We start from the raw sequence: 26,205 nt of genomic DNA, 5'->3' as shown, positions 1-26,205 counted from the left end.
AGTGGTTTGCCATTCCCTTCTACAGTGGATCATGTTTTGCAGACCTCTCCACCATGACCCATTCATCTTGGGTGGCCCTACATGGCATGGCTCATAGTTTCACTGAGTTAGACAAGGCAATGGTCCATGTGATCAGATTGATTAGTTTTCTGTGATTGTGGTTTTCAGTCTGCCTGCCCTTTGATGGAGAAGTGTAAGAGGCTTATGGAAGCTTCCTGAAGGCAGAGACTGACTGAGGGGTAACTGGGTCTTATTCTGATGGGCGGGGCCATGCTCAGTAAATCTTTAATCGAATTTTCTGTTGATGGGTGGGGCTGTGTTCCCTCCCTGTTATTTACCTTGGGCCAAACTATGGTGGAGGTGATAATGGCAACCTCCTTCAAAAGGTCCCATGAATGCATTGCTACACTCAGTGCCCCCAGCCCTGCAGCAGGCCACTGCCGACCCACGCCACTACTGGAGACTCCTGGACACTCATAGGCAAGTCTGGGTCAGTCTCTTGTAGGGTCACTGCTCCTTTCTCCTGGGTCCTGGTGCGCACAAGGTTTGTGTCCTCCAAGAATCTGTTTCTCCAGTCCTGTGTAAGTTCTGGCAGCTCTACGGTGGGGTTAATGGTGGCCTCCTCCAAGAGGGCTTATGCCACACCCAGGTCTGCTGCACCCAGAGCCCCTGCCCCTGCAACAGTCCACTGCTGACCCGTACCTCTGCAGGAGACATTCAAACACAGTTCTGTCTCAGTCTCTGTGGGGTCTGGGTCCTGGTGCGCACAATGTTTGTTTGAGCCTTCTGAGCATCTCTGGTGGGTATGGGGTTTGATTCTAATCACGGTTTCACCACTCCTACCATCTTGCTGGAGCTTTTCCTTTGCCCTTGGACCTGAGGTATCTCCTCAAGGCAGAAGCAGAAGATAAAAGAAGAGGTGGCAAGAAATACACAGAACTATACAAAAAAGATATTCACAACCCAGATAATGATGGTGTGATCACTCACCTAGAGCCAGACATCCTGGAATGTGTAGTCAAGTGGGCCTTAGGGAGCATCACTACAAACAAAGCTAGTGGAGGTGATGGAATTCCAGTTGAGCTATTTCAAATCCTAAAAGATGATGCTGTGACAGTGTTGCACTCAATATGCCAGCAAATTTGGAAAACAGCAGTGGCCATAGGACTGGAAAAGGTCAGTTTTCATTCCAATCCCAAAGAAAGGCAATGCCAAAGAATGTTCAAAATACCACACAATTGCACTCACTTATCTCACATGCTAGCAAAGTAATGATCAAAATTCTCCAAGCTAGGCTTCAACAGTATGTGAACCGAGTACTTTCAGACATTCAAGCTGGATTTAGAAAAGGCAGAGGAACCAGAGATCATATTGCCAACATCCATTGGATCATAGAAAAAGCAAGAGAGTTCCAGAAAAACATCTACTTCTGCTTTATTGATTATACCAAAGCCTTTGGATGTGTGAGTCACAACAAACTATGAAAAATTCTTCAAGAGATGGGAATACCAGACAGGAAGGAACAGTTAGAACTGGACGTAGAACAACAGACTGGTTCCAAATCAGAAAAGGAGTACATCAAGGCTGTATATTGTCACCCTGCTTATTTAACTTACATGCAGAGTACATCATGAGAAACTCTGGGCTGGAGGAAGCACAAGCCGGAATCAAGATTGCCGGGAGAAATAACAGTAACCTCAGATAAGCAGCTGCACTACCCTTATGGCAGAAAGTGAAGAAGAACTAAAGAGCCTCTTGGTGAAAGTGAAAGAGGAGAGTGAAAAAGTTGGCTTAAAACTCAACATTCAGAAAACTAAGATCATGGCATCCAGTCCCATCACTTCATGGCAAATAGATGGGGAAGCAGTGGAAACACTGTGAGACTATTATTTGGGGCTCCAAAATCACTGCAGATGGTGTTGCAGCCATGAAATTAAAAGACGCTTCCTCCTTGGAAGAAAAGCTATGACCAATATAGACAGCATATTAAAAAGCAGAGATATTACTTTGCCAACAAAGGTCCGTCTAGTCAAAACTATGGTTTTTCCAGTGGTCGTGTATGGATGTAAAAGTTGGACTATAAAGAAAGCTGAGCACTGAAGAATTGATGCTTTTGAACTGTAGTGTTGGAGAAGACTCTTGAGAGTCCCTTGGACAGCAAGAAGATCCAACCAGTCCATCCTAAAAGAAATCAGTCCTGAATATTCATTGGAAGGACTGATGCTGAAGCTGAAACTCCAATACTTTGGCCACCTGATGCAAAGAACTGACTCCTTGGAAAAGACCCTGATGCTGGGAAAGATTGAAGGCAGGAGGAGAAGAGGACGACAGAGGATGAGATGGTTGGATGGCATCACCGACTCAATGTACATGAGTTTGAGTAAGCTCCAGGAGTTGGTGATGGACAGGGAAGCCTGGCATGCTGCAGACCATGGGGTCACAAAAAGTTGGACACGACTGAGCAACTGAACTGAACTGAAACTTTTGTGTAGCTTTACTTTTTCCATTTCCCATTTTTGTCCACCTTAAAGAATATAATTACTGAATGCTTAGGTGGCCCAGTAAACACACACACACACACATTTCACACACATTTTTGTATAACAGGCCTCCAAAGCAGATTTCTATTGCAGATTGTTACCTGGGTATGTTGAAACATGCAAAAAAGTTGTAAAAGTAAATGCTTTAAAATCATTTTATTTTTCCTAGTGAGAAAAACTACTTGGTCAATAGGACCTAGGAGTAATATGATTTTTTTCTCCAAAATAACATTTAATTTTATTGACTTAGTTATGACTCTGAAACTTCTAATAACCATAAATAATAAAGGAAACTGCAAACTCTTGTAATTAATTTTTTTTCATTTATGAAATGTTGAATTCCCACTGTGTTCAAGGCCATCTCCAAGGCTTTGGAGGGCAGTATCTAAGTCTTAGTCATTTTGGTTTTTTCCCTGCTCCTCCTCCCACTCCCTGCAGCCACCACATGCTCCAGCTGGCTCTTAGTCATCTTTGTCGCCTATGTTATGGTGAAGAAAACTTCCTGGCACAGAGTAAGCATGTAGTAAACGCTGTTTCAGGGAAGATGGCACTCATACAGGATAGAGGGACCAACCGAAGGATAAAGATCTCCTTTAAGTAGTGAACACAACTGACTGATTCACTACTCATAATAGCATTCCCTTTTTTCTTAAAGCATGTTAGAATGTCCTTTTGCGAATAGGGCACAGGCTGTACTTTTACTATGTGACATTTATAAAATCTTGGTTCTTATATACATATGCGTGATGTGTTTGAGGGAGGAACTATTTAGCTCTGCACAGTTTACATGATACTTTAAAACCCTGGTCCAGGGAAAGTTTTCAAAGGTAAGCTGGCTGGAGCTGAATATTGGAATACAGGAGGGAACCGTAAGAGGAAGATAAGATCTTTGGAGGGTTGCTGAGGACAAACACCTCTAAGCAGGTGCTGAAAGTTTGGTTTATTGCTTACTCCTCTTTCTTCACTGTTTATTAGGGAATATAGGTTATTCAAGCAACAGAAACGGAGAAGGCCCTGGCACCCCACTCCAGTACTCTTGCCTGGAAAACCCCATGGACAGAGGAGCCTGGTAGGCTGCAGTCCATGGGGTCGTGAAGAGTCGGACACGACTGAGTGACTTCACTTTCACTTTTTACTTTCATGCATTGGAGTGGGCAATGGCAACCCACTCCAGTGTTCTTGCCTAGAGAATCCCAGGGATGGGGGAACCTGGTGGGCTGCCGTCTATGGGGTCGCACAGAAGTCAGAAACGACTGAAGAGACTTAGCAGCAGCAGCAATGGAAAGTGACTGTAATAGGCAGATTCTGTGCATTATAATGTGGACAGCAATTGAGACTATCTAAGATTTTTCTACACTCAATATGTGGTTATAACTGTAAAAGAAGAAACCAACAACAGAAATGTTATTGCTGAAAGTTAGGTTTGAGATTTTTGCATTGTCCACTCACATGATCCCAATACCTTAAGGTAAAGATTTCTTGTTTGTGTGCTTTTTAAGGTAAAGATGTTAAAAATATAAATTAAGTGTCCCCTCCAGCCAAACACAGTGCCTTTGTTTTCACTTCATCCCTATTCTTGGTACCATTAATAACCTTAATTAAATTCTTACCATAAATAATAAAGGAATCTGTAAACTCCTATAATTAATTTTTACACAATGATTATCATTGTGTCATTATGTTTTATTGGCATATATTTCATTTACTGCTTGAAAATCGAAGACACAGAGATGATTACAGAAAATAATTAGGACACATAATGGTAAATAGAAAAAATGTGTATCATCTTTGAGTTTCTGAAGTTCTGGATCCTTTTCTTTTATACCTATCGTGTTTGATAGTGGGAAGAGATGGAACAAATTTGAGCTTTGGCTCAAGTATTCATCAGAAATCTATTTGGCTTCTGTTTCATCTTGGTCTTTAGAAAATAGAAGAGCTAAGTGATTGTACATTTCTGATGTTCCCGGGACTTGTGTGTGAACAGTGATCTTGTGATGATGCTGATGATCTCTATATACAGTCACTGTAACAATATGCTTGACATAAAAGGCTTAGTGTACTTTAGATTTATTATTAATGTATAAATATTCATTTTCAAATATGGGTAAGCATTTTAGTAAAATTTTTTTCATGTGCTAAGAATGTTAAAATTCTGAAATACAGATGCATCTTTATTATTGCAAAATTAAAGTGCTACAATATCTAATGAGGATTGTTATGTCTGTCAATTATATGCACAAAATTAATAATACTATATAATAGTTAACCAAAGAAATAGACTGAATTTAATATGAACATTAAGAGATTATATCTATATTTGGGCTTCCCAGATGGCTCAGTGGGTAAAGAATCTGCCTGCAGTGCAGAAGACACAGGAGACATGGGTTTGATCCCTGGGTCAGGAAGATTTCCTGGAAGATACCCCTAGAGGAAGACGTGGCAACCCACTCCAGTATTCTTGCCTGGAGAATTCCATGGACAGAGGAGCCTGGTCAGCTACAGTCCACAAGGTAGCAAAGAGTCAGACACGACTGAAATGACTTAACATGCATAGCTATATATATCTTTTAGGGATATATTATTTTGAGTCAACAAATGTTTACAAAAGATTAAATCATAAGAATATAATTCTACTCTGTGAAAAGTGGTTTAGTAAACTATCATTCATAACATTTTCCAAAATAACCTTTTAGAGTTGTGTTTAATTCTATTTAGAACACAAGTGTTTCAAGAAAGTGTTTAATTTTGGAACATGTCATAACTTGTGAAGATAAACTACAAGCAAAATGTCATCTTTACTACTTTGAAATTTTATTAAAAGGAAAAAAAAAAAGTAACAGAGATATCCCAAGTAGTTCAAGTTAAATTCAAACTTCACAAAGAATACAAAGACAATGGATAATAGGGAAAGATATGGAGAAAAATGTGGTCCCAAGCCTATTTTTTTCCCCGTTAATCATACAAGAAAATTTACAAGAATGCCTTTTAAAAGTCTTCTTTATAGTTTTATTTTTGTTTCTAGAGCATAAGTGCATCTTAAACACCACCACAACTGACCTCCTATAGGGAAGAAATGGCCCCAAATCCCTGGTCTCTCTACTGACCTCAATTGAAACTGAATGTTTATTTAGTATCAAAAATTTGAAGTATCTGTGCTGAGAATTTTTATTCTGCGTTATGATTCAGCTTGTTAAAATATCTTACTATAAAGTGTTTTTAAAATGTTGAATAATAGTTACATTTTAATAATGAAATTGCAGGTTTATTTTTAAAATTTCCTTTTATAATGATGATATTCAGTGTTGACCAAATGTTGATTTTAACCCTGGCCATTTGGCCTTTGAGTAAAATGGGCAGAGCATGTGATACACATCGAGAAATAGATCAAATCCCATCTCTCTAATTGAGTAAACTTCTGAAAACAAGCCTGCTCTGGGCAAAGCTCTATCAGCACCTGTGCCACCTTGACTACTTCACTGCAAGGATTCCTATCTTGGCTGCGCATTTTCCATTTTTCTGATGATAGAATTTCTGCCATTGTCATAAGGAAGAAAATGTATGTATTTTAGATAAATGTGAACACTTAAATCAACTATCTTTTGACCTTTAAGAAGAATATCTGATTGGGACAACTTAAAATGAAAATAAAAATGTTTCTCCATGGTGTATTTTTTGGTAAATCCTTTATGTCTAAAATGATCTTGGTGGCCATGAGGAATGGGGAATAAAAATGATTTCACTATAGATATACTTTTTATGGTACTATTATATAATTTAAAAGTGGTTACTTTGAAGAATGAGATAACATACAAAACCCCTCACAAGCCTGAAAAGAGAAAGCTGTATATCCTGATACACTGGTCAGAATATGAGAATTTGAGGCCAATTTTCCATGGTCTTCTTTGTTGTTGTTCAGTCACTAAGTTGTGTCCCGCTCTTTGAGACTTCATGGACTGTAGTACGCCAGGCTTCTCTGTCCTCCCCTAGTTACCAAAGTTTGCTCAAATTGATGTCCACCGAGTCAGGGATGCTATCTAACCATCTCATCCTCTGCCGCCCCCTGCTCCATTTGCCTTCAGTCTTTCCCAGCATCAGAGTCGTTTCCAATGAGTTGGCTCTTCACATCAGGTGGCCAAAGTATTGGTGCTTCAGCTTCAGCATCAGTCCTTCCAATGTCTGTTCTTCATCTGTGTACTAAGTACATTGTTTTTAGGAACACAGGCAGTATCAATATATTAAGTCCAACTAACTTATGCCCTTAATATACAAGTGGTGATAAAGTAAATCAGATAAGAAGGAGTTCCTTTCTCTTCTCCACTCTTGTTCCCTCATTTTCCTTCAACTGCAGTGGATCCCCAGCTGCCCAATGGCTTCACCCATCTCTTCCACCATGCCAGACTTTCTGTTTCTCATCCTGGATCCCAGTAGTTTGTGGACAGCAGAATCTGTCTTTCCTTTTTCATCTCTTCTCCACCATCATTCTTTCAGCTGGTTTCTTCAGAGACCCCAGAATGTACTCATTTTCTTTTTTCTCCCACTGTTCTATTAGATTTTAACCATTAAAGCCCTTTGAAATGGATTTCAAATGATACTAATTCATTACTATTAATTTGGGAAATTTGATGACACTGTTGCTGCTGCTGCTGCTAAGTCGCTTCAGTCATGTCCGACTCTGTGTGACCCCACAGATATCAGCCCACCAGGCTCTCCAGCCCCTGGGATTCTCCAGGCAAGAACACTGGAGTGGGTTGCCATTTCCTTCTCCAATGCATGAAAGTAAAAAGTGAAAGTGAAGTCTCTCAGTTGTGTCCAACTCTTAGCGACCCCATGGACTGCAGCCTACCCAGGCTCCTCCATCCATGGATTTTCCACTGTAGCTTTGTAATAAATGTTCTTATTTTTTGTGATGCACTCTTAGTGTGCAGAGGTAAAATGTCATACAGTCTGAATTGCCTTCAGAATATCCAAAAGCAAAATACAAAGAGAGAGAGGGAATAAAGGAAGAAAAGAAGCAGGAAGGAAGGATGAGGGAGGTACAAAGCAGGGAAGAGGGAAAGAAGGTGGGAGGATGGAAAGAAGGAGAAAGAAAAAGAAAAATGAAGCAAATGGGGTAAAAGCTTGATGATTATTGATTCTGAGAGATGAATTACAGTATTCTTTATTTGTGGGTACATATGGACATCTTTATAATAAAAATTTTTTAAAAAAGTAAAACTATTCTAGTCTATTACCATTTTTGTAATTGGATGTGAATAATTTAAAACTTACTTGGACAACTTTTGAAAAACAGACAGATTAGTTTAGTTTTTATTACATGGGTAATCAGTTCAGTTCAGTTGCTCAGTCGTGTCCGACTGTTTGCGACCCCATAAATCGCAGCACGCCAGGCCTCCCTGTCCATCACCAACTCCCGGAGTTCACTCAGACTCATGTCCATTGAGTCAGTGATGCCATCCAGCCATCTCATCCTCTGTCGTCCCCTTCTCCTCCTGCCCCCAATCCCTCCCAGCATCAGAGTCTTTTCCAATGAGTCAACTCTTCGCATGAGGCCATCCAGCCATCTCATCCTCTGTCGTCCCCTTCTCCTCCTGCCCCCAATCCCTCCCAGCATCAGAGTCTTTTCCAATGAGTCAACTCTTCGCATGAGGTGGCCAAAGTACTGGAGTTTCAGCTTCAGCATCGTTCCTTCCAAAGAAATTCCAGGGCTGATCTCCTTCAGAATGGACTGGTTGGATGTCCTTGCAGTCCAAGGGACTCTCAAGAGTCTTCTCCAAAACCACAGTTCAAAAGCATCAGTTCTTCGGCACTCAGATTTCTTCACAGTCCAACTCTCACATCCATACATGATCACTGGAAAAACCATAGCCTTTACTAGACGGACCTTTGTTGGCAAAGTAATGTCTCTGCTTTTGAATATGCTATCTAGGTTGGTCATAACTTTTCTTCCAAGGAGTAAGCATCTGAAAAATGTCCCTCAAAAGGAAATAGGAGAAATGTGTGTGTGTGTGTGTGTGTGTGTGTGTGTGTGTACACATGATTTCAACTGTTCTATCAAGTGTCCCTCGACAGGAGCCACCAAAGGTAAAGTTGATGTAAAGGTCTCCCCCATTATGTTTCACATGAGTAGGTATAGAATTTCCCTTTCAAGTGAAAAAGGTAAGGTGTATTCTTGGTATCACAAATTACAATTCTGGATTCTTTCAGTGAAACCTCCACCTCCACCCTTTCATGATCACTTACCATGATCACTTACATATTATTTAGACAGTGTTATTCATCATAGACCATTGTAGGCAGGCTAGGGATCTTCCCACTTAGAAAGCATATGTTCCAAGTAGTTAACAGAAAAACTGTGGAACTTTAACTCTTTGGGACTTCATGCAACATCTGCACTTACCTTCTCTGTTTCCTGGTTCTTTGGGGGGACATTATTGATTACAGGGGCTTTCCTGGTGACTCAGATGGTAAAGAATCTGTCTGCAGTGTGAGAGATGCAGGTTTGATCCATGGGTCAGGAAGATCCCCTGGAGAAGGGAATGGCTACCCACTCCAGTATTCTAGCCTGGAGAATTCTATGGACAGAGGAACCTGGTGGGGTACAGTCCATAGCATTGCAGAGTTGGATATGACTGAGTGACTAATGTTTTCACACTGTTGCTTGCAAAAGTAATATGTTTAATCAAAATCAAACAATTTTAAGCCAAGGACTCATTTGGCAACTCAGAGAGATTGAAGGGAGATAGAGATAGAGATTTTGTATATATATATATATATATATATATATATATATATATATATATGTATGTACGTACGTATATATATCGGAGAAGGCAATGGCACCCCACTCCAGTACTCTTGCCTGGAAAATCCCATGGACGGAGGAGCCTGGTGGGCTGTAGTCCATGGGGTCGCTAAGAGTCAGACATGACTGAGCGACTTCACTTTCACTTTTCACTCTTCACTTTTCTGCATTGGAGAAGGAAATGGCAACCCACTCCAGTGTTCTTGCCTGGAGAATCCCAGGGATGGGGGAGCCTGGTGGGCTGCTGTCTATGGGATCACACAGAGTCGGACACGACTGAAGTGACTTAGCAGCAGCATGTATATATATATAATATTATATTTTATTATATATATCTTTATATAAAAATATACACATCTATATATATGGAGAGAGAGAGAGATATGCTTTGTAAAAATTAAAATAAAAAAATGAAATAATTCAGACTGTGGAGTGTTGGTTGAAGGCCTCATGGTCCCTGGCTACCTGACTGTCATTTGGAGTTTCCCTTAGTTGGTAATGCAGATTGTACCACATTTTGAGAATAAATCCCCTGTGCTGCCCTCAATGTGTAATGTAATACTTTCTCTTGGTTCGGTAAAGAAGTTCTAAGGGTTGGTTTGGTTTCACAGTAGAATTAGACAGTTTGGGAACAATGAACTATATTCATAATACCCCTTTTCTCTTGAGTATCACCATCACATTCAAGTCCAGTGAACTAGCCCTTATCAATCTTCCGTATGTCTTAGAATGGAAGTTAAACGAGGAATATGAGGGCAAGAAAGACAGCAGTGGAGATTTCCGTTTATTAGGGTACATGATTTTTAGGTCTTTCTGTTACCTTAGCATGCTAACTATATTTCTGCCCATAGGTAATCAACAAACATTTCTATTTCCTCTGCTCCACTGTTTCCTGGACCCAAATGATATGCCTCATTTTATGTTTTCTTCAGGATAGACAATGCATTATGTGCTGTGTTAATGATCTCTTGAGTTTTTAACTGAATGATCCTAATGGCTCATTTTATTTTTCACGGATGATAAGGTAATTTTCTTTAATACCAAGAGCCATAAAACATGATACAGGTGTCACTCAGTCCAGTAACCATAATGATGACACTGCTACTGAAATTTACTGATTATATCAATTATCATCCCAATGTAACTAATACAATCAGTCTCTTATTAATACAGTTCCACCATGTTAGCTGTGCTGCTTACGTGGGGAACTGGAATAGTTAGAAAGATATTTTTGTGACTGAGAATGATAATTTTTCTTCTCTAAAAATAAACTTTGTATGTATAACCCTCACAATAAGACCATTCTCAAACAAAAAGTGATTCAAAAAAAGAAGTCCACTATGATCTCAGGGCTCTGTATTCAATCCAAAATAACACATACATTTTGAAATAGGGGAATAACCCAGACTTTCATACCAAAGATAAAAGATTCCCAAATAATTTTCCTATGATTAAATTATATGGGTGATAATTTTATTGTTAAAGTTAGAGTAAATTTCATGAAAAATTAATCCTACCTTCAATAGATAGTTCACCTGTTGAATTCTTATCATTTGGTGATGTTCTTGTATCTCTTGTTGGTGGAGTTGGATTTATTTCAGAAGTTGTTGATAGTGGAGTGGTTGTTGCTGAGGTGTCTGAAAAAAAAATTGTGTTAAAGTAGTTTCATTAAAATTTACATTTATTTTGCTGAGAAACATTCTAGTATATTTAAACAAAATAAATTGTATGTATGGTTTTGGAATTAATTTTCTAATTGTAAAAGAATTCAACCTTGAGTTCATTATTCATTCATTCACTCCATCAGCTTCTCACCAATGGCATGAATTTTTAAGATGATTGCAGGAGCAGTCTGTTGTTCTGAAAGAAAATAATATCTTACAAAACCAGTGAGGAATACGTGTGTAAGTTTGACACTTAATTAAGCCAACTAAAGTAACATTGTCAAGTGAAATAATTAAACAAATACTCTCTGGGCAGTGTTCACCAAGTGTTTTTATAGCAAGTTATTGTTACTAAATACTAAAAAATCTCAGTAGTAATTCATTTCTACCTGGAACATAGCATCCTCCTTTCTTTCTCTCCTCTCCCCCTTTTTTCTCTCTCTCTCTGTATATACGTATATAGATATAGATAGATAGATGTGTGTGTGTCTAACTATATATGTAAATTTATTGTCTATTTGGAATATATTAGTAGACAATAGATTAAAAAGTTCAACAATTGCTACAAGCCTAAATTCTTGGCAATAGAGCCACCATAAATCTGCCTTTTAAAATCATTTATTTCTCTCAACTGTAATAATCAAAAGCACAGAAGTGAAGACAATACAATGTTATATATATTATATATTTATTTTTAATAATTATTTTTGGCAATAGAAAGTCACTGTCTTACAATAACTCTTAAAACATCCATTGCAATATTATTTTTTAAAGTGAAGCATGTAGGGCTTCTCAGTGATCTATGGAAAGATTTGTTTCACACAATATTACTGTAATTTTTTAACATTTATAAAAGCATATGGTGTTTCCCAGGTGGTGCAGTGGTAAATAATCTGCCTGCCAATGGAGGAGACACAAGAGGTGCGAGTTTGATCCCTGGGTTGGGAAGATGTCCTGGAGAGGGAAATGGCAACCCACTCCAGTATTCTTGCCTGGAAAATCCCATGGGCAGAGGACCCTGGTGGGGCTACAGTCCATGGGGTCACAAAGAGTCAGACACGAGTGAGCACACATACACACAAACATACAGTCATACAAGTGGATCCAAGTAGTTCAAACACATGTTGTTCAAAGGTCAGTTGTATATAGAGTCAGAGAAATGCATGTTGATAAGAGGGTGGACTCTGAATAACAAAAACTTTTGTTCAAACTCCAGTCAAATTGGGTATGTCATTACAGTAAATGCATGTCCTTCGTATAACTCGTCAAATTTAAATTTCATTCAAAATTTTCCTCTTTGAATTTGAGGAAAAAACAATAATCTTGAAAGTCAGTGAAAAGTAATATTTGAGATGTCACAAGATAAGAGTGTTCTTCCTGTTTCGTTTTATAGATTGGAGGGGCTTGGGAGTGTTAGTGCTTAGCTCTGACTTTGTTTACAAAGAGCTCACAGAAATTGCTTGACATGTTGAGCATATACTGACATGCTCTGTACACACAGGAACAACAGCATTGCCTTTTCACAGGCTTTACCGAAACCGAATCAAAGCTTTTTTCACCTCTGGAGATACATTCACACCCTTGGTCTTACTACCCTTCCCTCCTACCTTGCAATATCTAGCAGATAAAAGGAACACAGCACATATGAAGTTACCTTTGCTCTATTAATTAGTCATTTTGTTTTTGCTATCTTTCTTTTTGCCCTAGAGCCCATGATATAATACTAATTTCTAAGTTTAAATTGAGATTGAAGAAGAAGTTATTCACAGAAGCATATACTACTTGGATAGGAATTTCATCTGTAAATAGCTTGAATGATTTCTCTCTTTGACTTGCTAAATATAAAACAACCTTAATTTCTGAGTATAATCTACAACTCCAGAGATATTTTTCATATTTCTTTTTTCTCTTCCTTACTTCATTCTTTCCTTCCTTCTTTCCTTTTTGCTTCTGCACACACTGGTAGCCAATATGAAAAGCATAGTTAAAGACAGTGAAAGACTTTATGTTGTACCAAACAGTATCACACTTAAGGAGATTTTAATATGGTAGGGAGTATATCTGTACACAATAAATTGCAAAGAATACTCTGTTTGAGATGTGTATAACAGTGTTTCTCAAACTTTGGGTTATTAAACAGTTAAAGATAAATGCATTGCAGTAAGAGCTTTTCCCCCAAATGAAAGAGAAAAGAGACAACATTAGAGTAGTTTTGTAAATAATGAGAGTAAGTATTGTTTCATGAAGCTTTTGCTTAGGAGTGTGTGTGTGTGTGTGTGTGTGTGTGTGTGTGTGTGTGGTGTATGTCTGAATGAAATGTGTGCCAGTGCAAAATGTATTTCTTACAGTGATTCCAGCTAAAAATTGGAAAACTCTGGGACAAGAAAAATTGAGGCAAGAATTTATAGAAGATGACTACTCTTCTGGCATGAGTAAGGAATACTTCATGGGAGAGTTGACAGGGGCTGGAGCTTGAAGAGTGAGTAACATGTTCACAAAGAAAGAGGAAAGAACATGAGTGAAGGTGTGAAATGGGGGAATGAGAGGGATTTGAGGGCATGCAAAGAGGTTTGTTTGGCTGAACTGCTATTGCTATGAGAAGACTTGGTGGATGTATCTGGTAAAATTCTGGAGACCAGATTATAAAGGATTGTGAATACCAACCCAGAGACATGGGACTTTACCTACAAGTCTGTTTGGAACAATGGGAAGAGACCAAAAGGAAATTCAACCGTAGAAAACATGATTGGGAAATGAGGAGGGCAGAGAATGAGAAGCCACTAGTTGAACTTGAACTAAAAGCTCCCATTTCTGTGTTTACCAATGTCGTTGGCCCTCTTGAAGTCGTCGTGTGAAATCAGTAAGTTCACATGTATAGTTTGAAGCAAACTAGTAGGGAAATTTCTAGCCACAAATTTCTACCACATAATTAACATAGTAAGATTGAGATATTTGCTGCTAAGTCACTGAGTGACTCTTTGTGAACCCATGGACTGCTGCATGCTAGGGTCCTCTGTCCTCCACTATTGCTCAAATTCATGTCCATTGACTCGGTGATGCTATGTAACCATCTCATCATCTGCTGCCCCCTTCTCTTCCTGCTCTCAGTCTTTCCCAGAATCAGGGTGTTTTCCAATGAGTCAGCTCTTCACATCAGGTGGCCAAAGTACTGGAGCTTCATCATCAGTTCTTCCAATGAATATTTAGGGTTGATTTCCTTTAGGATTGACTGGTTTGATCTCCTGTCAAAAATCTTCTCCAGCACTACAATTCAAAAGCATCCATTCTTTAGCCCTCAGTTTTCTTTATGGTCTAACTCTCACACCTATACGTGATTACTGGAAAAACCGTAGCTTCGACTACATGGAGGTTTGTTGGCAAAATGTTATCTCTGCTCTTTAAAGGAAAATGGCAACCCACTCCAGTGTTCTTGCCTGGAGAATCCCAGGGACGGGGGAGCCTGGTGGGCTGCCGTCTATGGGGTCGCACCGAGTCGGACACGACTGAAGTGACTTAGAAGCAGCAGAAGGTTTGTCATAGCTTTCCTTCAAAGGAACAAGCATCTTTTAATTACATGGCTGGTTGACCTCACATTCCAGTTGTCCAGTTCTAGAAGAGTGACTATGCCATCATGGTTATCTGGGTCATTAAAGCCTCTTCTGTATAGTTCTTTTGTATCCTTGCTACCTCTTCTTAATCTCTTCTGCTTCTGTCAATCCTTACGGTTTCTGTCCTTTATTATGCCCATTCTTGCATGAAATGTTCCCTTGGGATCTCCAATTTTCTTGAAGAGATCTCTAACCTTTCCCATTCTATTGTTTCTCTCTTTTTTCACTGTTCATTTAGGAAGACTGAGATATAATGTAAGGCTTTTCCTCGTCTTCTTCCTTCTACACGTTTGGCCACTGATTTCCCAGCACTCATTACTGTCTCCATTACCAGTTCTTCAGATTGTTCAACAGAGAGCATTTCTTCTTTTGGCAAGGATTGACAAATAACCCATATAAATATGGAGCATCACTATGTTCCAGGTAGCATGTGAGTACTTTCTGTGGATTATCTCATTTAATCCTAACAAAGACCCTACAATGCTCATACTCTTATGATCACCATCTTATAGGTGAGGACACTGAAGCTCAAACATGGTAAGCAGCTTGCTCATATTGCACCCTGGGAAGTAAGACAGTTGGAATTTCAGTACAGACACCCTTGACTCCAGAGAAGATACTCTTAACCATCACACATCTGGCCACGGCGTGGTGGATTCATGCCAAGCCACACTCCCCTCTACCTTCTTTCTGCCTCTGACAAGATGTCATACTGAAAGTGTGGAAGTGACTAGACACACTGATGTTTTGACTCCATGTGCTTAGGATGAAGAAAGAGACAAAATATCTCACTTTTTCTTTTTAATAACAAGCATTCATACTGTCATGTATATATAAATAAACAAACATATAAGATGTTTCTATATTAGACTTAAAGCTTCAAAGGATATTTCTAATCTTTTAAAGGTGTTTAAAATTGAAAAATAAAAACAAGAGATTTACTGAGTTTAAAAAAAAAATTGCAAATAGAAATTTTCTCTCCTGATATGATGGAAAAGATTTATTCTAACTACCACCATTAATGGAGAAGGAAATGGCAGCCCACTCCAGTATTCTTGCCTGGAGAATCCCACTGATGGAGGAGCTGGGTGAGCTGCCGTCCATGAGGTCACAAAAAGTTGGACATGACTGAGTGACTGATACACACTTCTACTAAAGTTTTATTGACCAGGGTATGAATAGCTATCAATTATGCTTTTACTCTATTATCTGTAAATTTATTCTAGGTCTGATTTGATCTTATACTAAACTATTGAGGGAAATGGTTTTTTCTGAAGTATTTTCTCTTTACAGGACACGGTGAGGTAGCATTTTTTCTCTCTTTACTTCCAAAATGTTTAAAGATAAATTTAACAAGGAGACCTGTGCTTCATGGCTTTGCTTGTGCCAAACCAGAGAGTACTGCTCTTGAGAGAAACAGATGGTGCTCCATCCCCATTCCACTCTACCCAACACACTTACACTGAGAGAGCGCAAGGGATGCAAAGCACCAGCTTCCTACATTACGAAAGAATGAAGTATTATTGGGATTTTAATGACAATCACTGTTTTAATTATGATATAAGAACTTTGAGAATTCAGTTTATGGCTAGAAACCAGGTATCCTATTTTCTCCTGTTTTCAAATGATCAAATCATTGACTCCAATCTTCTTAACATGTTTTGTAATTACATTTATAGGTAACTCACAAATAATCTCTGAGAGTTAGAATTTCATCCATCCTCATAATGAGCAACTGTAATCAAAAGTAAGGGGGTCCAGTTGCCTGCCGCTCAAAAGCCAATAAAGAGGCAAGGTTGGTGGAAAGTTTGCTTTATCTCGGATGCTGACAATCCACAGTGAGGGGAAGGTGGACTCCTGTCCAAAGGTCGATTACCACCCCCCAGTTCCCTGCACACTGACAATCAATGGGCAAGCGCTTTTATAGACGGAAGAAAGGCACTACATGCAGAAACAGTATGGTTGACTCTGACAGTCATCTTGAAATTGGTCATCTACGGTCTGACCAGTGTCATCGGGGCTGTTTTAAGTACAGTTAGTCTTCAGTTCCAGGGTTGGTTTGTTCTCATTTCTTTGAGGCCAGTTCTCCAGAATGTGGCACCTCTTGCCACACTCTTGCCACATGTCATAGTTACAATCTGGTCATAATGTAATTAACTTTCTTCTACCTGGTGGGGGTTTCAGTATCTATAAGACAGCTCACAGGATATGGCTCAGAATATTATCTATGGCCCTTGAGGAGGAACTAGAGGTCCTTAACTATGCTTAATGACTAAACTATTATTATTTCATTTTATTAGACTGTTTTCCTTTGTTTCTTCATGTTCTCACTTCTCTGACTAAACTTATTGTTTGGCTAAAGTTTTTCCACAGACAAAAGGCAGGCGAGGGGGTGGGGGTGGGGGAGTAAGGACCATAGGGTTCTGCTCTGTTTCAAAACTATTTCCCCATCTACTTTTTCCCCTACCAAGTCTGTGTCTAAAGTCCGCTGAAAATCCACTACTAAAGACTGATCTCGCTTTTTCTAGATCAACACAAACACTGAATGATGGTAACTTAAAATTCTACAACTTGAAACCTGGAAAAAACTTTAAAAAAATATCCTAATGTAATAGAATCCATACATTTTACAGCTTAGAAAATGTATGAATTTAAGGGAGTTTCAAAGATCAAGGCACCAATTAGTTAAATTCCTTCTCTAATTCTACTATTTGTGTATGTGGAATGCACTTGTGGCAGAGACACTGCTGAAGTTTTCCTTTGAATTATTTGAGAAAATATTTTTTCTTAGCCAGTTTTAACCATAAAGACAACTTCAGAAGGTTTTAAGTTCTTTAAGAAAACAGAATGGTTTCTTTATAAACCTTCAAAATACCATTATTAGGTAATAACTTAATAAACTAGATTAATTGCTTTCTGGGAGTGAAGGTAAAGTAGATAACTTTATATTTCAATAACTTAGAATGTATTGCTTGTACTATTTCATATTGTCTTCATGCAATGCCACTTCCTATAAATATCACCCCTTAGACTTTTGGAAACTTTTACAGATTATATATTGAAATAAAATGATTGTCAATTTTCATTTATCACTTGCAGATGCTTCTTCACTATGTATTATAGCTTATAATGAATACAGATCCACTTCTTATATTTATATATGATGGCAATGCATAAATCTGGATGTTATAAATAGTGAGAAGGTCCCTTTTCATAGTACTTTGTCAGTAATAGCTAGCATAATTTTTGCTCAATATTGTACCCTATATCTTCTTTGTCTGAAAAGAAGTAACAAAGAATTAACAAAGTTTAAGTGGAAAATTTCAGTTTTCCCTCACACATGAAAATATGTTAAAATATTAGTTATATAATACAGTATATTACAAATTTATACATAGATAAGTAAAATATATTTGTATATTAATATAACAACAATAAATACATGAAATATGATACCACTTTCTATATTCTCATCAAAACAGAACCTTCATGAAAGATAAGGGACTGATTCCTTTTAATTATCAGTGTCATATCAACACATTGCCCTTTGACACAGCAAAGGTCACTTTGGCCTACTTCTAACCAAATGAAATACAGTTAATTTTTTTCCTCAATTTAAAGAAAACAATTATTACATGATGATTTCTTCTATCTGCATTGGTCTGATAATTTCAATATTTTCTATATGAAGTGCATAAGTAAGCTACTAGCCAATGAGACTTTTACCTCAACAAACATTTGTCTATTTTAAGAAAAATTAAAAATACCTTTTTCCTAGAAGAATTTAGACTTTATTTTGATACCCAAGCTACACATATATGAAACAACTGTAAGGTTATGTCAAGGTGCTGTATAAAAATGTTGCTGGAGCTTCCCAGGTGGCTCAGTGGTAAAGAATTCACCTGCCAATGCAGGAGACACAGGTGCAGTCCCCGGTCCAGGACGATCCCACATGCCATGGAGTAGCTAAGCCCATGTGCCGCAACTTCCGAGCCTGTGCTCTGGAACCTGGGAGTCACAACCACTGACGCCTGTGTGCCCTGGCTCCTGTGTTCCGCAACAAGAGTAGCCCCTGCCCTCCACAGCTAGAGAAAAGCCCGCACAGCAATGGAGGCCTGTGCGGCCTTCATTAAAATAATGAAATAAATCAATAAAATTATTTTTTAGTGGTGCTATATAATCAGTACTGTTTAGTTTGCTGTATGCCAGTTCAGTGAAATCAAAGTAAGGCTATGTCTCTATGTGTCTGGGATAAACAGAATCCTTCTCCTGGTGGAACAGATTTCAAGAGGAATCAGATAATTTTGCACGAGAAGGAAAGAAAAAATAAAAATTGTTTCACGGCAGAAAAAGAAGTTAGGATATTCAAAAAGAAGGGGAAGGTCAATAGTGTCAAGTAAAAAAGAGACTGTACAATATAAGGCCTGCAATGGGGCATGGAGGATATTACACACTTAAAAGTAGAATCTTTTGGGAGAGGAAAACAGGGAAATTTCATTTTAAATGAAAGCATTAGAACTAGTGGGAACTCTTAAAAAAAAAGGATTTGAAGTTTAAAGTATTTTTTCTATTAAAGCTAACAAAATACTATAGCGAACGCAAAAGGTTTGAGAATGCTTATCTTTCGTAGGTGGAATGAATTTGGGGGCTAAGAAGAAAACCTCATCTCTGACAGGAAGAAAACATGCAGATACGTGGGCGAGAGCTCTGTCCCACAGAGGAATCTCCTCAGGTGGCCAGCCATCTGTGAGGTGGGGAGGGAGCGCCAGGCCTGGCAGGTGCCGGCATGGACAGGTGTCTCAGCCACCTGGCCCCTCTGGGGAGGACAGGAAGGCAGCATTGCACTTGTGAGTTTCTTCAACAGAAAACAATAATATCTGCAAAACGGACCCGCGGATCCAAGGTGCTTTGGCTGACAAACGGATGGAGGCTCCCAAGGCAAATTTTCTCCATTCATCCAGGTGTCAGGTTTGAAATTATGGGAGTTTGCAGGTATTTTTCCTTCACAAAACAACTGTGATTCTTTAAAGATCAGGCTCCATGATTGCAGACTCTATTATAAGGGGACTTTTTATATGCTGTACCAGGTTTGAGGTGTGTCAGCTCTTTGAGGTATAAAAAGGCAAAGGTTGTATTTTAATATTTATAAGAATGGGAGTATTCAGGGAAAGAAGTGACCTGGCCATACTCCTGGGCTCTAAGACAACCGTCCCGAGGCCCCTCCTGCCGTGCTCTGCTCTGACTCCAGAGAAGAACCGTGATTCTGTGATTCGGAAATCTTCCAGGGAAACCGATGCTTAGGCTTCACACGCAGGTTCTGGTCACCTCCAGTAAACTTTACAAGCAAGTCTCTTGGGCTTGTCTAGGGAAGGGGAAAAACCACAGACCCCCTCAGTCCTGGGAGGAACAGCACTGCTCTGTCCCCGCTCTGGGCTCCACTCAGGGGCAGCGATCACCATGGAGAGCAAGGTCCTACTCTCTCTCTAATGGCACCCCTAGCTTTCCTCTGAGCTTAGACTGTCACCACCTGAAATCCTGGGTCTTTGATACAGGCCCTCCTGGCATTTCCTCGGCAACAGGGAAGGTCTCGCTAGACATTCTCCTCCAGCAGGTGACATTAGTTTAGAAGAGCGACTTGCAAGAAATGACAGCATGGGAAGTAGGACACAGGGACTCTGCATTTGTGACATCAGCTAATGATGTCGCTGCGTGAGCCACTTCGCCGCTTTGGGCCTTGGTTTCCTCTCTATGAAAAGTGTCTGCTGAATAGAGTTTCTTCAGCTACAAAATTATATTACTTCTAAGATTAAATTATAATGCAAATATCCATTATGACAAATAATAAAATGTAAGTTGCATTTCTACATACCAAGAAGGAGGCTTGTACTTCAGAAGTTATATACAAAGGCTTCATGAAGTTATAAACTCATCACCTGGGAGAAATCTAAGTCCCCAAATGATTTCTGTATTACAAGGGACAAAATGACTAACTCTATATGCAATCTGAAAATGTTACCTGGTCAAAATATGTTTCCCTTCAGGTGTTAGTCTACCTGGAAATAGTGAAAAAGTGAAAGACAAAATTTGAAATAGATATTTGGATTACTTTGTGTTGGAATGTTCTTTTTTAACATAGAAGAGCAAATGATGAAATATTTTACATAGATAAAACCAATACCAACATGAATGAACAGAGCTCATATACAATAAGCTACACAACTTCTCAACAGAGTGTATGTGTAGGTCTGTATGTGTGTTTATGTCTACTTTCGATTAGTGACAGCTGAGTTTGTAAGAAGTCTACAGTATTGCATTTGAAGCTGGAAAATGATATTTGCCTGAATTTGAGATGTCATGTTTATTATTTCATTAACTCTTACTTTTGTCTTCTCTAAATGTAAAGAAAAACTCTCCAGCTGATTTTAAATGCTTTTTAATTTGTATCTGTTGAGAGATGGTAATTTCGGTTATTAAGGGGTAAAATAAGAGGACAAAAGTTTATTTCTATCTTCAGAAAAATCAAGGTTGTTTGATTTTTCAAAGACAATCTTTTCTTGCCCTAAAAAGAATGATTTGAATAGACAAACAACTTTAAATAATAGACATTCCAAGAATTAAGCATGTGTAATAATAATTGCTTTCATATCACTTGATTTTAACAATTTCATAGAACAGTAGAACAGACACTACTATTATCTCCATTTTATAGATGAAGAAATTGAGGTCTGATTGTGACTTGTCAAGACTCAGAGTAGAAGGTGTTAGAGCCTAGTTTATATTCAGATGTTCTAATCCCATCTTTCATGTTCTTTTCCTTTACGTTGGCTAGTCTTAGAACTGCAATGTCATGTTTGCGGTTGCAAACTTAGCACACATACATGGGGTTGCAGAGTCAGACACATGCATGCTAATATTTAGCAGCATTCTGTTTTCTCAACTAGTGGGTGCCATTTATTATCTTATTGGGAAGGTAGTTCACAATTTTCATGTAAATGAAGGATTTACTTTCAAAACATTGGAGGACCACTACTTTGTGGATCATGGTGTATCAATAACAGTATAATCTTGTTCATTTGACTAATGGTTTTATATAGGATTACAAGCTGAGCCAGAATTTGATACCTTGTCTTATTCATTCCCTGCAAATAATGAAGGACAGTCTTTAAACACGCGTGACATACTTTTAATCAGAAACAAATAAGCAAAGACTTAACAGAGCAGGGGATTTACAGCCCTTTGTTTCCAATATGTACCAGTTCCAAGTGCTAGAATAAAAGCATATCTTTCCTCCTGTGAATCTGTTTCTCCACAGTTTTCCACACTGGAGATGGAAAAACTGCTCAGTTTGCTCGGATGGAACCACATGCCCAGTAGATGCCCATCATGTATTTCTATAAGAACAGAGAAGAAGTCATGGTGTCTACTTCCTTGTTTTGGAGACTAGCCTTCTAGCTTTTGTATGGTATATTTTTCCAAATTAAAAATATTTGAACACTCCTTCAGGATGCCATCAAAAGAGTCCCTTGTAGTGGGCTAATTAAATCTAACACATTTAAAAATAACTCTGCATGTTGTGGGACAGATGCAGCCTTTGGAAAGAGAGAGAGCTTACACTGAACACTGCAACAGATTTTCGTTATTTAATAGTGGGCAACAGACACGTTTACAGAATATGTTTTCAAAGCTTGGTTGGGAAGTATCTGCTTTGCTGACAATGGAAGAAATTAGGACATCCATATTTAAAGAGAAGGAGAGCAAGAAGTAAAGTATATATTCTTATTTCTCAGTTGACTCACATTCGCCTTATAATTTAAAAGTAGTACCCTTTTGTATAATATCATTAAAATTTAATAAGAAGAATGAACCTCTCCAAATTCCTTTCCCAAATGCCAAGATGAAGACTGGGATGGAAAAGTTTTTCTATCTTATTTGGGCTTGCCAGGTGGCACCAGTAGTAAGGAACCCACCTGCCAATGCAAGAAACATAAGGGAGGTGGGTTTGATCTCTGGGTTGAGAAGGTCCCCTGGAGGAGAAAATGGTAACCCACTCCAGTATTCTTGCCTGGAGAATCCCTTGGACAGAGAAGCCTGCCAGGCTATGGGTCTATAGGGTCACAAAGAGTCAGACACGACTGAAGCGACTTAGCACTAGCACAGGAACGAATATTCACCTGTACCCTTGTAAGAAGTGATTTTGGAAATTCAGAAGGATACCCAAAACTGAAAGAGCTGTAAGCGAGAACTTAATTGGTCTTTCAAGAAAGCAGAAATGATTTGTTCTTTTTAATCCTTGAGGGTGAGAGAGCAGAAGATTTAGAGGAAGAGAAGAGAGAATAGGCCAAGAAAGAAGGTGAAGCATCTAAAACCTTTTAAGAATGGAGGTATTTAAAACTTATCCTTAACTTTGCACCTCTCTGTTGTAAAGCCCCCCTCCCTACGCATAAAGTCACCTATGCATGCAGCATGCCGGCATGCACTCCACATGAAGTCTGGAAATATCCAGCAAGACTCTAGTTAAGTGGGTCTTTCTGGGCATGCAGGAAAGCATGCGGAATTACATTTTGGTTGTTGCCAGTGCAAAGATGAAGAAAATGTCACAAGGAACCAAATAGAGGACAAGATTCAGTGGATGCAGGAAGGTGGAAATAAAGATGAAACTTAATCCTCTCTCCACCCAGAAGTATTTGAGGAAATGTGAGGCAATGGACTTTTTCCCAGAGCAGCAAGTAAGTCTTTAGTCTGAGCATGTTTTTATATTAAAGGTGGATATATCCAGGAGCCATCCTTGTTATATAAAATTATTCTCATTTTATTAAGTGCTGTTTACTAGACTCAGAATCAAATTTTCTGAGTCACAATTATATGTTTATGGCAGAAGACAATGGTAAATTTGTTCTATAGCAAATCAATCCAGAATTGGCTATAAATTGTTTGCTTCCCAAATATGGCAGGATTTGAATAGATTTTGGAGCTATAGAGCAAGCGCTTCAATGCAGCAGTGATAATTACTTAGATTTGAGATATCACCAATATTAAGTGTTTTCTAACCATGAAAGTTACCATTAGATTACAGTTGAATTTATTGTAAACTGATTTTTTCCAGTTTTAAAGAGGAATTCATGCCAGAACAATTAAATTTTACTTTCCTAACAGCAATATTAATAAAAGAAAACCAATAGATGTATTGTTGCATTATTATAAACATATAATTAGTTTTTTATCCAACATGCTTAAGAAATACAGTGCTCTGTATAACTAAACATTTTTTAATTAGTTTAGAATTATTATGTGAAATATACCAGAAAAATCAATTTTCAAGCAATTCTAATAGATAACATTAACATTCATCTGTGTATCTCCTGCTACTCGTACTTGACAATAGGTGCTTATTAGCTGTTTTTTATATGCTAAATTTAAGTTTTACCTGACTAGCCAGAATCTTCAGACTATTATAATTAATTTATCACTTTAAATAGATTATTAGCTAAAAAAGAAAGTAAAACTTGGGTTGTATTTATATTGAACATACTATCTACTATTGAAACTTCATATTGAAATAAAATTTCTGGGTTTAAATTTATTTGGAAATCATTCCTTTATGCTTTATTACTATTAATAAACATGCCTCTGCTTTTTTTTGTGAATTCAACAGTGTTGAATTTATGGTTCATAAACTGGGATTTATGAGTTTTTTCTAATATAGGGTCACTTCAAAATCTGGGAAAAATGTGTGGGGCATTTTCTATGCTCTTGGCATTTTTATTGTTTCCAGTGAGACTTCTGTAACACTTGAAAGTATTACACTTCCTATTCTCATGGGTGATAAAGGTTGAAGTGAAATGTGTTTGCTAAATTCAGAGGAGTCACTTACCAACTATCAAAGTATCTTCAAAACTCTTGTCCATTTTAGCAGGTTTCAAGGGAGAAAAAGAAACTGACAAAAGGAAATGCCATGGTTGGCTGTAGCAGTCTCCTAAGTTTCAATCTCTTGGAAAGTGTGTCCAAAATTTCATTCACTCCTGTACCACCTTTATGAGTTTATTCATATTCTTTACCTACTATTACTTCTTTACTCTTTTTCTTTAAAATAAAATCATTTTAAACTTAACTATAAAAATAAATAGTATGACAAAAGTCATATTCCATAAAGATACCATTGACTATGATGTTTCTATGCTTGAGTCCTGCTCTCCTTATATTGAAAAGTGAATTTTGTGAATGTTACAGGACAGTAAAGACATAACACCAAACATACACCTAGATAACTATAAGTATCATGGAGATTTGAGTTATGTTGTTTAATTCCACTGATGCCTAAAATTATCTCAAGTACCTGGAAATACTGCTCTCGGTGAAAGTTTGTAAAAGCCACTAAATAAGTCTTAAATTATTTTGAATGTACTAAATTTTAGCTTTTCCATATGACAGAAAGTCAACCTTGACTCCATTTTTATCCTTCGTTTTTTTACCTCATGCCACCATGTATTATTCCCATCTTTCTTTAAGAATCAAGGTCAAAAGAGCCCAAAGCTCATTACTGATAATATAGGTATAAACGAAGGACTGAATAGGTGATCAACAATTCATTAACGTCCCGAAAGCCTATGTGGAGAAAATGCTGTACAGCTGATCCTTAAACAACGAGAGGGTTAGCGGTCCTGATCCCTTGTACTGTCTGCACATAATTTATAGTCTTCCCTCCTGATCTGAAGTTCCTCCGTAACCTCTGTATTTGAGGTTCTGCAGCCACCAGTTCAACTGAACTCCAATTGTGTAGGACTATGCAAGCGTTCGTGCTAAGTTGCTTCATTTGTATCTAACTCTTTGTGAGCCTAAAGTGCACCAGGCTCCATGGGCTTCTCCAGGCAAGAATACTGGAGTGGGTTGCCATGCCCTCTTCCAAGTAATCTTCCCAACCCAGGGATCGAAGCCGCATCTCTTAAGTCTCCTGCACTGGCAGGCAGATTCTTTACCACTAGCGCCACGTGAGAAGCCTTGTAGGACTATAGTACTTACTATTTAAAAAATCCACATATATGTGAACCTGCATAACTCAAACCTTTGTTGTTTAAGGATCAACTGTATATAAAAAGGGAGCCATACAGCCTATCATAATCCAGTTAAAATCAAAATCAGGTTTTTAAAGGATAGTGTGTTGAGCTACATTTTTAAGATCTTGGATAATAGTAAGGAAATATACACTGAAAAATAACTAGATAAATTATTATTCATTTATAGGACAAAGTTTAATAGGAATAAATATAAAGTGAACAACAAAACAACAAAAGCAAAAAATGTACGAATTTAGTAAACAGTACAGAATAAATACATCAAGAAAAGGTGTAAAGGCAAAGGAAATCCCAAGCAAGAAGTGAATAATTCGTATGATATTTTATCTTAAAATTATACTTGCAGATAAAACTGTATGGTGAGATCATTATATACAACTAAGTAGTAACTATCGTTATTTTGCTTAAGAGTGGTTAGATTCTTATTACAACATGAATTCAATTTCCATCTCTGCAGTCTCAACAAGTAGGAGCAAAATTATCAAAGAACAGAAACTAATGTGAGTAGAGAGGTAAACTGAA

General features: G+C 38.1%; 1 protein-coding gene across 5 annotated transcripts in view; it reads right to left on the bottom strand.

Annotated features, from left to right (window-relative positions):
- EMCN (endomucin) overlaps positions 1-26,205 on the bottom strand; it is a 128,449-nt gene that overhangs the window by 74,668 nt on the left and 27,576 nt on the right. For 4 of the 5 annotated variants that reach the window (XM_070791149.1, XM_070791150.1, XM_070791151.1 and 1 more), the window contains exon 2: positions 10,860-10,979. In XM_070791149.1, the coding sequence (XP_070647250.1) occupies positions 10,860-10,979 (120 nt within the window). The remainder of the gene's footprint in view (positions 1-10,859; positions 10,980-26,205) is intronic. The other variant, XM_070791148.1, reaches the window with a different exon arrangement.

The sequence above is a fragment of the Bos indicus genome, chromosome 6 (assembly GCF_029378745.1).
Source record: "Bos indicus isolate NIAB-ARS_2022 breed Sahiwal x Tharparkar chromosome 6, NIAB-ARS_B.indTharparkar_mat_pri_1.0, whole genome shotgun sequence".
NCBI lineage: Eukaryota > Metazoa > Chordata > Mammalia > Artiodactyla > Bovidae > Bos > Bos indicus.
This window is presented reverse-complemented; position numbering and strand designations above follow the sequence as displayed.